Source organism: Bactrocera neohumeralis, chromosome 4 (assembly GCF_024586455.1).
Source record: "Bactrocera neohumeralis isolate Rockhampton chromosome 4, APGP_CSIRO_Bneo_wtdbg2-racon-allhic-juicebox.fasta_v2, whole genome shotgun sequence".
NCBI classification, from domain to species: Eukaryota; Metazoa; Arthropoda; class Insecta; order Diptera; family Tephritidae; genus Bactrocera; species Bactrocera neohumeralis.
The window spans coordinates 73392482-73410351 of record NC_065921.1 but is presented as its reverse complement, the minus strand read 5'-3'; the positions used below and the strand labels follow the sequence as shown (position 1 = coordinate 73410351).

General features: G+C 30.1%; 1 protein-coding gene across 1 annotated transcript in view; it reads left to right on the top strand.

Moving 5' to 3' along the window:
* The window catches only part of LOC126756674 (ecdysone receptor), a 310622-nt gene extending 293313 nt beyond the window's left edge, over window positions 1-17309 (top strand). The window contains exons 4-7 of the mRNA XM_050469911.1: window positions 14168-14655; window positions 14729-14872; window positions 15086-15238; window positions 15323-17309. Coding sequence (XP_050325868.1) covers window positions 14168-14655; window positions 14729-14872; window positions 15086-15238; window positions 15323-16303 — 1766 coding nt within the window. The 3' untranslated portion in view covers window positions 16304-17309. The remainder of the gene's footprint in view (window positions 1-14167; window positions 14656-14728; window positions 14873-15085; window positions 15239-15322) is intronic.
* Window positions 17310-17870: the final 561 nt, after the last annotated feature.

The following is a 17870-nucleotide window of genomic DNA, read 5'->3' as shown; positions in this document are numbered from 1 at the left end:
CGCCACCGTGCCACCGCCGCCCATCTTCAGCACCAGCACCAGCACTAGGCTTGTTCACTGCCGTTGGGCTGGTTTTTCTTTACAACTTTTGCGCTATTTATTTGAATTTTTGTAACGCTCACGGATTATGTGGGTATGTAGTGTTAAACATGCCACAAATATACAACACACATTGTGTATATACCGAATATATGTATATATACATATATATATGTTTGTACGCTTCAATAGCATTCCACTAGCGCGGCTGCACAAGGCTCCGGCGCAAAGGCACAATAACACAATGAACTCTATGTTGAACGACTGGTTCGTACGGTGGGCGGTTTGTGCGCCTCCAGCGCTGGTGGTGTGTGGTGGCAGCGGCTGATCGATGGCAGGCTGGTTTGTGGGCAAACTAGATTGTGGTAGGCCGTTGCTGTTAACTATTACTTACCTATATAAATGTATATGCACCTACTCGTGCTGCTGCCTTGTTGTTGTCGTTTGTGCGTCATAGTGTGGCATGCAACGGATAGGCGGCTGATGTTGTTCGTGCTGGCAGTTGGCCGCAGCTGCCACTGGATTTTCCAACTTGCTTTATTTTTGTAATGTTTTAGTTGTTTTTGTTTGCTTGGTTTGTGTGTGTTGCTTTGTTGCACTTTACTTTTTTATTGTGTGTATATTTCTTTTTGCTTTTTTGTTTGTTTTTATTGTTCTTGTTAGCGATTTATTTGGTATTCATTTCACATTCATTTTCATCGCTGCGCTCTGCTTTGCTTTACTTCACTTCTCAGCTGTTGTCAACAACGTCATTTGGTTGTTGCTTGTAAATACACAATTTGTAAGTGTTGTTGTTGTTATGTATATACATACATATGTACATATATTTCTGTGTGCTCATATTTGTTATTGCACTTGTTAATAGTTATGTTGGAGGCGCCGCTGCTTAGTAGAGAAGGCCCTTCAAACAGTGGGACGGCTTGGCGCATAAGAGAGGGATGAAGGTGCTTAATGCACGTGAAAAGTAGTTGGTGTGGCGTGGTGTTCGGTTTGTTGGTATCAGTTGAAGATTCTAGTGGGTTTGTGTTCGCTTGTGTTGTGCATTGTTTTTGTTGTTGTAGTGCAGTTAGTCTGTTCTTAGCATTTGGCTTTACTTTTCTTTTTAGTTTCTCTTGTTAATTTTTTTTTTGTTTTTTGTTTAATTTTTTTCTTTATTTATTTACATGCAGCTACTTACATATGCTGTTAAAGTCTGTTTCATAATATATTGTACACACATGCTTGTAATATTATATAAGTACATATAAGTCATAAGCATAATATCTGCTGTGATTATGTCTGCATACGGTTATATAATATATTTTGAAGTTACAGTCAGAAATATTTATACCCTGAACAGAGTATATTAAGTTAGCCACGAAGTTTGTTATACCTAAAAGGAAACGTAAAACATGTCTACAATTGATCAGCATAACGAGCTGAGTCGATTTAGTCATGTCCGTCTGTCACTTGTCGGTATGTATGCCTGTATATACACGAAGAGTTCCTCAGCTTTTGAGATATCGATCCAAAATTTTGCACACGTCGTTTTCTCCACGGTTTTTCTTGTTTTTCATATTTTCAATATCCTAATTAATTTTCTACTAACTAACAGCGGTAACTCAAAAACTTTGCGAGATATCGATTGATAATTTTAGTTCCTTATTTTTAAAGGTATAAACTGTAGAAATATCGAAAAAATATTTTTATTTTTTTATTTTCACACTAAGTGTGCCCCTTAACAGTTGAAAAAATTAAATCACGTTATTTCTAATCAATAAATTAGATTTTTTTAAGCTGAATATGTTACTCAAAACCGAAGTTTGTTATTTCGTAAACAAAAAAGCCGAATTTTGGAAAAAAATTGGAAAAAATTAAAAAAAAATATTAAAAAAAATTTAAAAAAATTAAAAAAAAAATTTTAAATTTGAAAAATATTTTTTAAAAATATACATATAAATAAAATAAAAAATATTATTTATAATTTTTAGAGCATAATAATAATAACTGTGGCAGAAAAAAGTTTGAAAAAAATAAATTTTTTTTTTTAAATTAAAAAAAATATTAAAAAAAACTTGAAAAAAAATTTAAAAGAAAATTTGAAAAAAATTGAATTAAAGATTAAATTTAAAAAAAATTTATTTATAATTTTTAGAGCATTATAATAATAACTGTTGCTAAAAAAAGTTTGAAAAAAAAAATTTAAAAAGAAAATTTAAAAAAAATTTAAAAAAAATTAAAAAAAAATTAAAAAAAAATTAAAAAAAATTAAAAAAAAAAATTTAAAAAAAAAATTTAAAAATAACAAATCGTGTATACAGTCTGAAGAAAAATTTATTTTACATTTCAAAAAAATTTTAAATAAATTGAAAAAAAAAATTAAAAAATTTAATTTGAAAAATATTTTTATTTATAATAAAATTTTTAGAACGTGATAATAATAACTGTTGCTGCTGTAGAGGCAGAAAATATTCTTAAAAGCTTTCGTGGAATGCTGGCGGTATAAAAAACCTGGACGTTCCGGTTACGAAAACTCGATTGACGTGGGAACAGTAAGGCTAAAGCTATATTACTTGATTTCTATATCCTTGGAAAGCTTTTCAAATAAAGAAAAGTTTGCTTCAGAACCAGTTTTCGGCAGAGTACGTTGGAGTCTACCGAAAGTAACTGACTAGATTTTTAAAATACTGTTAACTATGTCTGCAATATATTGCAAAAAGTACGAGAAAACCAGTTATAGGTAAAGTGCAGTGGCGGATACAGAATTTCCTTGGGTGGGTGGGATTTTTATTCTATAGAAAAAAAATTTGACCGACAGCACAGAACCCAGGTAACAGCACCACGCAAACGAGTCGAAGCAAACTCAGTGCCCTATCCAGATTTTATTTCTGGACGCTTCTACAGAAAAAAATTTAACCCCCAAAACCCCTCGTGAATCCGCCACTGCTTATTGTTGTTATTTCTATCGGCTGTTTTTTCTATTTTTGCTGTGGATCACCCACGGTGATTTGAGAAAGTTGCCTTGCAATAGCATATCAAACGGTTCACTGGGTATCGCCAGCCTGCTGTTGCATCAAAACACACTAATCAAGTAATGCATAACTGTTTTGGACTTTTTGCATGGTTCATTGTTATGCAGTCACTGTCACCAACTTGTTACTAATATGTCTGCTCTTATTTATGCCCGCCATTATTCTTCTCGCACACATATACTGCTGTGCAGCTACTTTTTGTTGGCTAATTCCTCGAAACTTTTTACCACACACTGCAACTTCATATGAAGCACACATAGATACATGCAAGCATACAAAAAATGCATACATATGTATTAAAAAAAATGTAACTGTGTCTAGTTGTGTACTTAGTACCGAACTTTTGTTTTGCTTTTGTGCTTGCTAGTTGCCACTTCTATTTAATGTATTCTTCCACATACTTTGGCGCGTCTTTGCTAGCTTTATTGCTATTGTTGCTAAATTCATTGTTGTTGTTAGTGTGTATTATAAGGTTTTGGATTTGTTTTTGCTGTATAACGCTCGGTACTTGTCGGAAATTGCACTCATAGGCGACGAAACGTGACTATTTAAACTAACTTTTGTAAGTGTACTCGTATGTACATATGTATATGTGATATACACACTATATATGTGTGTTTTGCATGTACTCATACTTCTTTTGCATTTCTAGTGTGCCATTCTTAAGACTTCCAGCATGTCTGTGGTTACTTAGACGTACTAAGTAGCAAGTGTCTAGGATTTGTGCGGTCGTTTTTACTGGATTTTTTGCCTTCACTTTTGAGTGTGTGATATATGCAGTTTACATGATAGTAATGGTAGGAAAACCTTATTGCAACCACTTAGCGCTTAAAGTGACTGCGTGAAAATGGTATGGCTTCAAATGTATCTAGAGGAAACCAAGAAAAAACTGCTACAAACTTCGAATAAAGTGTTCAGATCGGTTCGCTAAAGCATTAGCTGTCGTACAAATTTATCGCTTAAATAAAAATCCTTGTATGGAAAACTTTTTTATTTGACAAAATAGACTCACGAAATTTTACATATATTATTACCTAAGGCAGCGTTATCATCTCCAAAAGAATTGTTCAGATCAAACCACTATAGCATACAGCTCTCATACAAACTGAACGTTCAAAGTAAAGCTCTTGTATGAAAACTTTTTCATTTGACGAGATATCTTCACGAAATTTGGCATATATTTATTGTCCAAAACAACGCTTTAATCTGTGGAGAAATTGTTTAAATTAGGCTACTATAGCATATAGCTGCCTTACAAACTGATTGCTAAAATTGAAGTTCTTGTATGGAAAACTTTTTTATTTGACAAAATATACTCACAAAATTTTACATATATTATTATCTAAGGCAGAGTTACCATCTCCAAAGGAATTGTTTAAATCGGACTACTATAGCATATAGCTGCCATACAAACTGAACGAAATTAAAGTTCTTATATGGAAAACTTTTTTATTTGACAAGGCATCTTCACATAACTTTACGTGGATTATTGTCCTAAGCAACGTTATAATCTCCGAACATATCATTCAGATCGTACCACTATAGCATATAGCTGCCATACAAACTGAACGAAATAAATCAGGCTAAATATCTTTCTATAATCATTTATGCTATAAGAAATGCTACGATGTAGCCGACAATAATGTTTTTTCTTGTTTTTGTTATTATAATTTTTTCTTTTACATTTAAAAAAAAAATTGCCTTGTATTTAAACACTTGCCTGCAATTTATGCATTAATGCATTTGTATTTGTTTTTATTGTTGTTATTGCTTGCTTATATCAATTTCACTGCCAATTGCAATAACGAGCACTGAAAGTTGCCGGCTGTTTGCAGTTTCTGCAGGGAAAAGTTTCGCCAGAAAAACCTGTAAATCGGCGCTCTTCTCACAATAGCATACCTTTTGATTGCTATCATTGTTGTTGTTGTGTTTGTTTTAATGCAGTTGCTGTCAGCTCACTTGCTTGTTGCAGTGATTTGCTGCGCTGCCTTTCAGGTTTTAGCTTTTTGGCCTGTGTTGTTGAAGCTGCATTTGCCTGCCACCATTGGTTGCACGCGATGACTGGCGGTGTGCTTGACTGACGGTCTGTTGGCAAGTCGTTATATTTTACGACATTTGTCATTTTGACTTTGTAAATGTTTCAGTACATATAGATTTATTCAATTCAGTGTAATTCTCTGTATATACATACATACATATATACTATAATTTCCCCCTATGCCTGTTAATGTTTGATTTGACTTGATTTTATTCATGCAGTCGATTTTCATATTATTTCTCATGCCGCCTCTGTCAGTTGTATATTGCGTCCGTCTTTTGCCGGCAAAATGTCCATCAAAAGTAGAAAATTTATGAAAATGCATTGCCGCTTAAAATATATTTCAATATTTTAGCGTTAAGTGTGGCAAATACATATAATGGTACTTGGGGAAAATATTCAGTGAAGGTACCTGAGTTGATGACGAGTATATGATAGCATATTTACTTTAGATTTCTAGGTATTTAAAGTAATGGTCTTTTAGAAATCTAAATATCAAGTTATAGTTCAGATAACTGTCGCATTAAAATTTTTTCACCATACCATCATTTATTCACCTCACTCGTGGTTATACGTACTTTTTAGTCTTATTTTGCATTAGAGATTCTATTTGCTTCTGAGTTATAGATATTTTCTGCGATAAGTGTTTAGAAATTTAAATAAAAAGTCGTTTAGTCAACTGTCACATTAAAATTTTTTCACCATATAATTTTTTATTCACCTCACTCGTGGTTAGACGTGATTTTTTAGACTTACTTTGCATTAGAAACTCCACTTATTTGAAAATTTTATTATATACATACATATATATATTTATATATATTTAAAAAATTAAAAAAAAATGTGTTTGCCTTTATTTAGCGTGCTCACCTTACTCCCTCATGCTTTTTTTTTAACAGGCTTAGTTGCTTGTCATTACTCTACTACAGATCACTCATACGCCATGGAGACTGGCATGTATTGCTGTATGAATATTATTTAAATTTTTTTTAATAAAAATTACTCATATACATTTTAATGAAATTTTTTTTTTAATAATTTTATATATAAATATTATTTTTTTTTTAACAAAAAATTCAAATTAGTTTCAGTTATAGTTGTCAATTTATTTAATAATAATTTTATACATAAATTTTAGTGAAATTTTTTAAATAATCATTTTATAATAAATTTGATAGATAATTTTTTAAATATTAATTTTATATAAAAATTGTATTCTAATTTTATTTTATTTTTTAATTTGTTGTGTAAAAATCTATATTTAAATTTTATTCTAATTTTTTTATGAAACCTAGCCAAACCTTTAGCATTATATTTTCTTTTGCTTTCGCTGCGAATGATTTTTTTAATACAATTCTCAATACCAGTGAAATATCACAATGCGGTACTCATAAATACGAACAGAGTATCAGTAATTATTCAGACTATTATAAGTGCTAATTAAGTTATTTAATGGCTAATCAATCAATTGCTTTCAATAACACGAAAAGGTCAGCGCTTAACAACAAAAAGGAGAAAATAAATTTAAAAAATATAAAAATAAAACAAAAAATAAAAATAAAAATAAAAAAATAAAAATAAAAATAAAAAATTTAAAAATTAAAAACAAAAAAAAAAAAGTTAAAAAAATTAAAATTAAACTGAAAATAAAAAAAAAATAAAAATTAAACATTAAACATTAACGAATAAAAAATAAAAAAAAAAATAAAAAGCCCATTGTAAACTTCACAACACTGTATTTACTTCTCACAAATTCCCATACAATGTACATGCATATATGTACATATATGTATGTATATATTATTTTAACAAAATTGCCAAACAATCCACAAATAAATTAATTCCTAGAAACGCATCTTCACTTCACAACGCATATCCTTGCTTGTTACATAAAATCCGATTTAATTAAATTCGTAATCCAACACTGTCAGTTTTATATAATTTCTTGCGTCTACGAAAGCGTGCCGCTTCCCTGAAAATGAAAATTAACTAGCAATTATATTTATTTTCATAAATCTACATGAGATTATTTGGGTAAATTTGCGATACCCAACATACATATTTCTGTTCAGTAGCTCTTCTTCATACATACATATAAATATAAATACAATTAACTAAATACATATGTATGTGTGCATATGTAGAAGTTTGCATAAGCTTTGTTTGTGTATTTGATTTCTTCACGTGAAAACATATCAATTACTGGACTTATAGCCAGCAGTGGTACTTGTGCGCCAGCGTAATGGCATACATGTATGTATATGTCTATATTTAGTACACTATGGTACTTAGGTGGGCTCCAATCAAGGTTCGCTTAATTGAAAATATAATACATTCCTTGGTAGCTCGAAATATGTGTTTTAAGGTGGTGGTGCTGCGCTGAAAATAAGAGAAAAGTACATATGTGAAGATTTGCTTTGGCTTCAAATTTTCTCAAATCGTACATAGCCATCTTTTCCAAAAACAAATCATTTAAAAAAATTTTAAATCAAATGAATGCAATGAAAATAAAATAAAAATATGCTATTTAATAAAAATAAAATTTGTAAAATGAGAAAGAATCTATAAATTAAAAAAATATTAGTAATAAAAACCAGTAAAAAAATTAATAAAAAAAATAAACATTTAAAAAATACAACTAAAAAACAATAAAGAATAATAAAAATTACAAAAATTTAATAAATAATTTTTGATAAAAAAAAGCAAAATAACTAAATTAAAATAATGAAAGATGTGAATAAAAAAATTCATAAAAAATATGAAGAAAAGTAAAAGTGTAAATAATACTAAACAAAGTAATAAGATAATTTAAATAAAAAAAATTAATCAAATAAATAAATTTTAGAAGATGTATACAAAATATATAAAAAAATTAAAAAATATCAAAAGTAAAAAAATATAAAAATTTAATAATAAGTAATTGGAAGCCCGAATTTTAATAAAAATTAAAAGAAATATAATATAAAAATATTAATAAAAAAAATTAATAAAAGTAAAAAAAAATAATAATAAAAATATAAAAATTTAATAATAAGTAATTGGAAGCCCGAAATACGAAAATATACTAAAAATAATAAATAATACTAAAGAGGTAAAAATAAAATAAATATAATATAAAAAAGTTTGAATAAAAATACAAAAATAATAAATAATACTAAAAAGTTAAAAATAAAATAAATATAATATAAAAATTTGAATAAAAAAACACATAAAAAAATTAATAAAAGTAAAAGTTTAAATAATACTAAAAAAATAATAACATAATTTAAATAAAAAAAAATTAATCACATAAATAAATTTTAGAGATGTATACAAAATTAAATATCAAAAGTACAAAAAAAAATTACTAAAATATTGCTCAAAAATAAAATTTAAAAATTATTAATAAAAATTTAATAATAAGTAATTGGAAGCCCGAATTATTAATGAAATAATACTAAAAAGGTAAAAATAAAATAAAATAAATATAAAATAAAAATGTGCATAAGAAAATCATACAAAATATGAATAAAAATAAAAATAATAGTTTAAATAAAACTAAAAAATTTAATAAAAGAAATTATTTAAAAAATGTAGAAAAAACAAAAAATCAAAAAAAAAAACAATTTTAATAAAAAGAGATATAAAAATATTGAAAAAAATTTAATAATAAATAATTCGAAACCCGAAATATTAATAAAATAATACTAAACAAATAAAAATTAATACAAAATTTTAAATTAAATAATAATAAATTAGAAACCCGATTCTAACTACTTCTAATTTTTATTGAACTTACACAGTTTATGTGAAGTTCAAATTTTGTTGCATACAGTCATTCCCCCTTTATATGCCAAGATATATTGCGTGTAAAGCATTTCCTACAGCTCCTTATAGTCCTCCAGATGCTTGAATGTAATAAAACAAACATTAAGTTAGTTGGTCTCAAGCATTTTGTCTGCCAAAATGGAAAAAAATCGAAAAGATAGTTAACGAAAGCTCTATAAAAATTAACCTATTTCGGGCTTGCTTAATAAAATTATTAAATATATAAAAAAAAACTATTATTTATTGTTGTCATGCCATTTTTAAGAATTCAAACTCACAGTTAGACTCCTGGCGCCAGTGCTTGTACAGCGACATAAGTGCATACGCTGCGTATGAGTAACTTGTTTTTTTTTTTTAATGACGATTCAAACACAGAATGTGAAGTAAAGCATTTTAGTGCTATTTTTTACCATTATCAATAGTAAACTAAGCAAATATATTCAAAACCGAATTTCAAGGAAACTTATGTCGTAAAAATTATAGTTGATATTACTACTATTATCATCAATTGACTTTTAACGATAATATTTAAAATCTTTTAATATATATGTACATAGTATATAATTGCAGTTCACTTAATTTTATACATATTTTTATCACTTTCAAAGACTTTTCATGCAATATAGTATATTGAAAATCACAGTAAGCAGCTGTAGCGGCAGACACGCCATGACGCGAGAGCATACTAATTTGAAAATGTGCACATATCAAAAATTCCAAATGCCAGCTACTCGCTTATGTTCTCTTTACACGTATTAAGTGCCGCCTGAAGCGCCAGTTAATTGTATAGGCGCAGAGAATTTTCGAGCAAGTGAATGCGCATGCGTTTGTGCGCTTGCTGCTTTCCTATTTTATATTTTTAAAACTATTTATATGGATGTATATCTTATAGTTTTTATATCAAAACAGTTCAGCAATTCATATACATATTTACAATTTTTGAGTGCGGCTTCCTTTAAAGATATGCTTGTACCTTCATTGTGTGCATATGTAAATATTTAATAATTTACTGAAGCCAGAGCAGTTGATATAATACGGCTAAAGGCAAAAAAATTAATTATACGTATATTTTATAGCTAATACAAGTACGTATGCAAGGGTTATTATAGATTTATACTGCCATAAAAATTCTTAAACTTTTCAACTGTGGCGGGCAATAATTAAAAAAAAAAATTTTTTAATTTTAAATTTTAAAATACTTATTATCTATTTGCGGGTATAATACAAAATTAACTAAAATTATTTGAATTGGCAAAAAATATATCATTTTAATTTATTGCCAAATTATGCATCCAAAAAATTAATTCAAAATATTTAATTTAATTTTAATTACACATTCAAAAAATATGTAATTTAAATGCAAAATATTAATATAAAAAATTCCAAAAAAAGTCGAAAAAATATGTCAATTATGTTGACAAAAAATAAAAAAAAAAATATTTAATTTCTATTTCAATCCAAAATGATAATATAACATAAAAAAGCAAAAATATTTCGTAAATATTTAGACAATAGTAATAAAACATAAATAACATTATTTTTTTATTTAATAAATATTTTGGATTAAAATGAAAACTTTTTTTTTTAATTTTATAATTAATACTTTAATAATTTAATTTAATTTTAAATAATTAATTATAAAAAAAATTCATTTAAATCCAAATAATTAATCCAATAGATAAAATATGCAAAATTAAAAAATATTTTAATATTTAATATATTTAATGTATTTAATATATTTTTAATAATTAAGATATTTAATTTTATAATTAATAGCTTAATAATTTAATTTAATATCAAATAATTAATTATAAAAAAATTCATTTAAATCCAAATAATTAATACAAAAGCTAAAATATGCAAAATTAAAAAATATTTAAATTACTTAATATATTTTTAATAATTAAGATATTTTGAAGTCAAAAATATTAATAAAAAAAGTATTACTGTTAACTCACCGTCGAAATGCGCTTACGCACTCCACTCTCTAATATTCATACACACTGTTAGTTTCTCCGCAACTCATCGCTGTTATTAACATAACATAATGTGTTATAACTCGCTTCGTCACATTTGATATCAATTTTTGGTGCGATCGTTTTCTAAGGTTTACCGGTCTTGTGCGCAAACGCTCATGCATAATTTATTGCTGTACTTCGGCATTTGCATATGGACGTAAAAACATTCGCGCATATGTGTATTGTAGACATGTATACAAGCCTTTAGATAACATATATGTACATACATTCATATACATACATACTTAACATGGGTATGTAAGTATGTCTGTGCTTTATTAAATGCATTGAAAGCCACTTAATAGGCAGCACAGCAATATATTAACATTCTAAACCAGTCGAAAAGTATATTTTGACAGCGGCAATACGAATTTTTCGTTGCCTTAATGTTTCTATTAAGCGGTCGAGAACGATACACATACCATTGAACATATATGAATGCAGACATATATACTTATATGCAGATATGTATATGTACATACAGGCGTACATATTAACATATGTACATATTTTTTTTTATTAACAAATATATTTGTATTTTGTCGTGGCGGCAATCATTCGGTCACTTCGTTATAACGTCGTTTTGTCGCTTTGTTTCTTATTCACACCATTCGTCGATTACTCATACGCCGCGGCTGTCGATGATTATTTTTTGGCTTAAATTATGGCTAACAATCAGGTCGCGCTCAATTCGTGAGACCTTCATTTAGTCATTGTTAACCATATATATACCCACTTGTATACCTATATATATGCCCGTTTGTAGCGAAGAGAGCGAAATCTCACACATTTCGCGTCTTTTTACGTGCTTACACACACTTGTGCATATACATGCACGATTTTTGTGTCTTATTATATCTTCATATTTTACTTGTATATTTGTATTTGCTGTCGCTCTGCTTTGTCATTCATCTTCACCGGCTCAGTTCAGTGCCGCTGGTTCACCGATCCGCCGATCTGCTGACCGCGCGTCATTTTGCATTTTTGTTTTGAAATCAAAGCTGTCGCAGTTCAACATTTCTTACGAGTTTTACGACTTTTTCGGGGGTCTTCCAAGGTTCCAAAGTGTCAGTGTTAAAATAAAGAAATTTCGCCGAAATATAATTTTAGAAAGTCGTACTTCTTTCTAGTCTAGTTCCAAGTGCATACAGACAGCCGTAGATAGGTCGGTGCTGTTTGTCATTGTGCGTGTTTAAAATTCTCGTATTAATGTCTAATTGTTGTACCAAAAATGCTCGAAGGTAAATTTACACTGCGTTGTTGTTGCGGCGTCATTGTATCTAGTGTGTTGTCAGTAACCTGTTTATGAAATTTAATTTGTGTGTGTGTGTGTGTGTTAAATATTATGTTTTGTTTTTGTATTTGCGTGCGTCGCAATTCATATTTCAGTTTTTATGGACACGTGCGTTGGTTAAAAGTATTTACACATTCACCTGTTGAGTGAAGCTCAAAAATAGTTGCGGCGTTAAAAGTACAAAAGCTGTGTGTCTTGTCAAAAATTTTCGCTTATAGAATTGTATGAATGAAAGTCTAATGTAAATATGTGTGGATTTCAATTGCAAAAAATATATATATGTAATTGCGTTGTATTTTGTTTGGATGCTTTGTATACTGATATACTGAAGCGTTTTTAAATTACTGATGACATCACTTGTGGACGAAATTAGAAGAACTGAATTTCTGTAATGAAATTTGTTGTGAAATGTTGTAGTAAATTTGTGTAAATGTTTAATTATATGCAAATATCAAAAAAATGCTGTGTAATTGTTTTTGAAGGTTATCACGTGATAAAATAAGTGCTTATAATCAAATTTTAAAACTCAAATTATAAGATGCTTTTGTGTAGTGTTCATGAAAACACAATTAAACCAGCGTCAGGGCATAAAATTTATGAAATTTCGATTATGAGAATTTGAAATGATTTTTAGTGTTGATGTGACCACATCTTGTGATGTTTTTTATAACACAAAACTTTTTGAACTTAACTGTTATTGAATTAAAAAAAAACTGTAAAATTTCAGTTTTGAAATTTTCAAGTTGTGATGTGTTGCTGATGTGACCACATCATGTGATGTTTTTTATAACACAACTAAAACTCGCGATTTTAACTGTTATGGAATAAAAAAAATATGTAAAATTTCAGTTTTGAGATTTTCAAAGTAATGTTGATGTGACTACATCATATGATGTTTTCTATAACGCATACATGCGATATTAACTGTTATGGAATTAAAATACAGTTTGTAGTATTACAAATATTAAAATGCAAAATGATTTTTAGTGAAGATGTGATTTCATCATATGATGTTTTCTATATCGCTTTTGCGTTTCACATGCGATCTTAACTGTTATGGAATTAAAATACAGTTTGTAGTATTACAAATATAAAAATATAAAATGATTTTTAGTGATGATGTGATTTTATCATATGATATTTTATATATGATTTTTTATATCGTTTGTAAAATGTCGTGATTATAAAAATAAAATAAAATTACATTTTTATCATTTAATTTACTGATGTTTTCTAAGTGATGTTTATATTGATTTTATTTTTTAAAATTTTAATTCAAATTAAAATATAAAATGTTTTTAGTCATGATTGGATCAAATGATGTTTTATATATGATTTTTGTAAAATGCGTTTTAAAATCATGATTGAAAAAAAAAAATAAAATTTCAGATTTTAAAAATATCAAATAATTTTCAGATGTTAATGTGACCTCATCATATGATGTTTTTATATCTTTTGTAAATTGTCGCGGTTTTAACTAAATTTATTTAAAAAAATTTGTAAAATTTCAATCCTGAAAATGTTTACTGATGATGTGACCACATCATATGATGTTCTATTGTATGTTGCTTGTAAAATGGCGCGATTTTAACTAATTTTTATTTCAAATTAAATTGTAAAATCTCAGTTTTAAAAGATTCAATTTACTTTACTTTTTAAAACTTTAGTGATGATGTGATTACATCATGTGATCTTTTATTGATAGCACGCATAATGCTGTGAACTTAACACCTATTTATTTAATATAAAAATTCTACATTCTTAGTTTTGAAAATATCAAATGATGTTTAGTGATGATGTGACATCAGCAGATGATATTTTCTATATCGCTATAAATGCCGCCCGTAAATTGCTACCCAAAATGTATGCGCTCAAACCTTGAACCAACCTATTAAGTCACTCATTATAGCGCTTTCACGCTTCTTTACTTAATAATCTCTATGTCTTCTTCACTTTCTAGGCCGCGATGATCTCTCACCGTCGAGCAGTCTCAACGGCTATTCGGCAAATGAAAGTTGTGATGTCAAAAAGATCAAAAAAGGTCCGGCGCCGCGCCTACAGGAGGAGCTGTGCTTGGTGTGCGGCGATCGGGCATCCGGCTACCATTACAATGCGCTCACCTGCGAAGGTTGTAAGGGTTTCTTTCGGCGCAGCGTCACGAAGAATGCCGTTTATTGTTGTAAATTCGGGCGCTCCTGTGAAATGGACATGTATATGCGGCGAAAATGTCAAGAATGTCGCATGAAGAAATGTCTGGCGGTGGGTATGCGACCGGAATGCGTGGTGCCGGAGAATCAATGCGCTATGAAGCGGCGTGAGAAGAAGGCGCAAAAGGAGAAAGAGAAACAAACTACTGGTAATTCGCCGATCATATGCAAAAGCGAATCCATTAAGAATGAAATACTCGAACTGATGAACTGTGAACCGCCGTCGCATCCAACATGTCCGGTAAGTCGCGACTTGCAGTAAGAAAGAAAGAAAGATAAACAATAATGGTTTACTTTGTGTGTTTCATTTACAGTTGCTACCTGATGATATTGTGGCCAAGTGCAGGGCGAGTAACATTCCGCCGCTCACGCGTAACCAGTTGGCGGTCATATACAAACTGATCTGGTATCAGGATGGCTATGAACAGCCATCGGAGGAAGATCTGAAGAGTATTATGGTAAGTCAATAAGAGTAGAGATCAAAGCACAGTAGATGCGAAAGCAAAAATAAGAGCAATGGTTGTCGATAGCGAAAGAGCGTGCAGGGTACCTAACCTCAAACTCGCCTTAATGACAAATAAGCATCAGCTTGTGAAATTAACTACCTATTTTTTATACGCTGTTATGTTTCCTTAAGTAATTAACGGTATTTTTTATATCTTGCAACACAGAGCACCCCCGATGAAAACGAAAGCCCAAATGATGTCAGCTTTCGGCATATAACCGAAATTACCATTTTGACAGTACAACTTATTGTGGAGTTTGCAAAAGGTTTACCGGCATTTACGAAAATTCCACAAGAAGATCAAATCACGTTGCTGAAGGTGAGCACGATTCATATATTTATTGTATATTACAGTTTCAAAAATTTTCGAAACTAACCTCTTTTTTGTAACGAAAAATTACAGGCCTGCTCATCGGAAGTAATGATGTTGCGTATGGCCCGACGTTACGATCACAGTTCGGATTCCATATTCTTCGCCAACAATCGTTCATATACGCGTGATGCGTACAAAATGGCCGGTGTGGCCGATAATATTGAGGATCTATTGCATTTTTGTCGGCAGATGTACTCGATGAAGGTCGACAACGTCGAATACGCTCTCCTCACTGCCATTTTGATCTTCTCCGATCGGCCGGGACTCGAAAAGGCCGAACTAGTCGAAGCGATACAAAGTTACTACATCAATACGCTGCGCGTATATATAATTAATCGGCATTGCGGCGATACCAAGAGTCTGGTCTTCTTCGCCAAATTACTCTCCATATTAACGGAACTGCGCACGCTGGGCAATCAGAATGCCGAAATGTGTTTCTCATTGAAATTGAAGAATCGTAAACTGCCGAAATTCCTCGAAGAAATCTGGGATGTACATGCGGTGCCACCATCCGTGCAATCACACATACAGGCAACGCAAGCCGAACGCGAAAGTCTGGAGGTCACCGCAGCCGTAGTCGCCACCACATCCACATCAGCCGCCGCAAGTACGTCCGCCTCCGGTTCACCCACTGACATGGTCGCCGGTGGTTTTGCGAATAATTCGCCCAATTCCACATCGGTCTCAACGAGCGCTATCGGCATGAACGGTGGTCTGCTGCATGCCACACAAACCGGAATATATAATGGGTCCCGGCAATGGAATTGGCATGCAACTGTCGGGAGACCATCACATGATGGGCATACAGCTAAAGCAGGAGCATATGATGGGAAGCGTGGATCACAATACGGCGGCAAAGCACTGCTACTCGGTGGCAGTGGTGAATGTAGTGGTGGTGGTGGTGTTGATGGCCGTTTGTTGCACGACAACGACGTGCACTTGGATGACAGCATCGAGGATGTCTTGGATGGTGGTGATGTCGTTGTTGGCGGCGTTCAAGGGCTCGAATGAGCTGTGTAGCAGCGCAGCTAGTGTGGCAACAACGCTAATTGCTTGTGATACGCCGACTGCGTAGCGCCCATTTTTATTTTGGTCTAATATATTAAGCTTTCGTTCGTTGTTAAGCGGTGGGGTACGGGCGCTGCCCAGCACAGGTGTTACGCAAGGCAATGCGTGCGTTGCAGTTGGGATTTTTGTATGGCAGCTAGACATGCAATCAAGGCGATTTAAAGTGAACTTGGTCGGCATGGCAATGTGATGGCGCGTACCGTTGTATGTATGTATATGGAGGCGTGTACTTTAAATTTTGTTGATTTACGGTACAAGCTACAACAAAAACTGCAGTTATTTAGTGATTAAGTGAGCGCGCGCGCGCAAGCGTTGCGGCATGCACCAAGCGGTGGTAGCAAAACACAATGAAAATATTATAAAAAATAGTATAAAACACACACACACACATGCAAATTGTTGCATTAAAGTAACGAAGCATACTTGTAAATTATTATCAATGCTACTGTACTGTCGTCATTTTGTATTTATATATATATTTAAATAATGGGAAAGTGTTGTTGTTGATGGCAGACAACGTGTTTCTTACTTGTTTGTTGTTTTGCAGCAAAATTGTGTAAGCAAATTGCAGTGCGTGGCGTAGAGGGTATATATGAAAAACATATAAACACAATTATTGTAAAAACGGAGCAAAATTACTAAGCGCTTAGTATGTAATTAATAAATAATATATAACAAAAAGAAAATATAAATTTTATTATTAAATTATAGCGTAGCATACATTTAGGTGTAGCGGCGTCTTTACATCTAAGCGGACATTTAAAAAGCATGAACATATAATATAGGTCTGTTCACAAGGCAGTCTCTTTTTGTAGTTAAACTAAAACACACAACAATAAACAATATGCACACACACATATATACCAACACATAGACAGGCTAAATTGAAAAACAACTAAAATAATAAAATATTAAAATAAAAAATAATTAAAATAAAACAAATGAAAATAAAAAACAATAAAAATAAAATATAATTAATATAAAAAATAATTAAAATAAAACATTATTAAAAATAAAAACAATGAAAATAAAAAATAATTAAAATAAAAACATAAAAATAAAAAATAAAGAAAATAAAAAATATTAAAATAAAATTAATTAAAATAAAAACAATGAAAATAAAAAACAATAAAAATAAAAAACAATGAAAATAAAAAACAATTAAAACAAATAAATAAATGCAAATGAAACAAAAATCTGTTTAACTGTATTGCAACAAGTTGTTTGCAGTTTATATAGCAGTTGTAAAAAATATTAAATTTTTTTTTTTCAATAATTTAACTATTATACAATTAATTATTAGCGCTTACACTTACGTTTATTGACTTTACATATATAAACAAACATGCAAATAAAATGCTTTTAAATATTATTTTTATGATTTCTTTATTTTTTTTTTTGGTTTTTGTTCAAATAATGTGTTATTATAAATAAAATAAATTGTTGTAAACTACTGTAGACATGTTGGAGCACAGAAACAGCAGGATATTTGAAAAATATATTTTTTTTC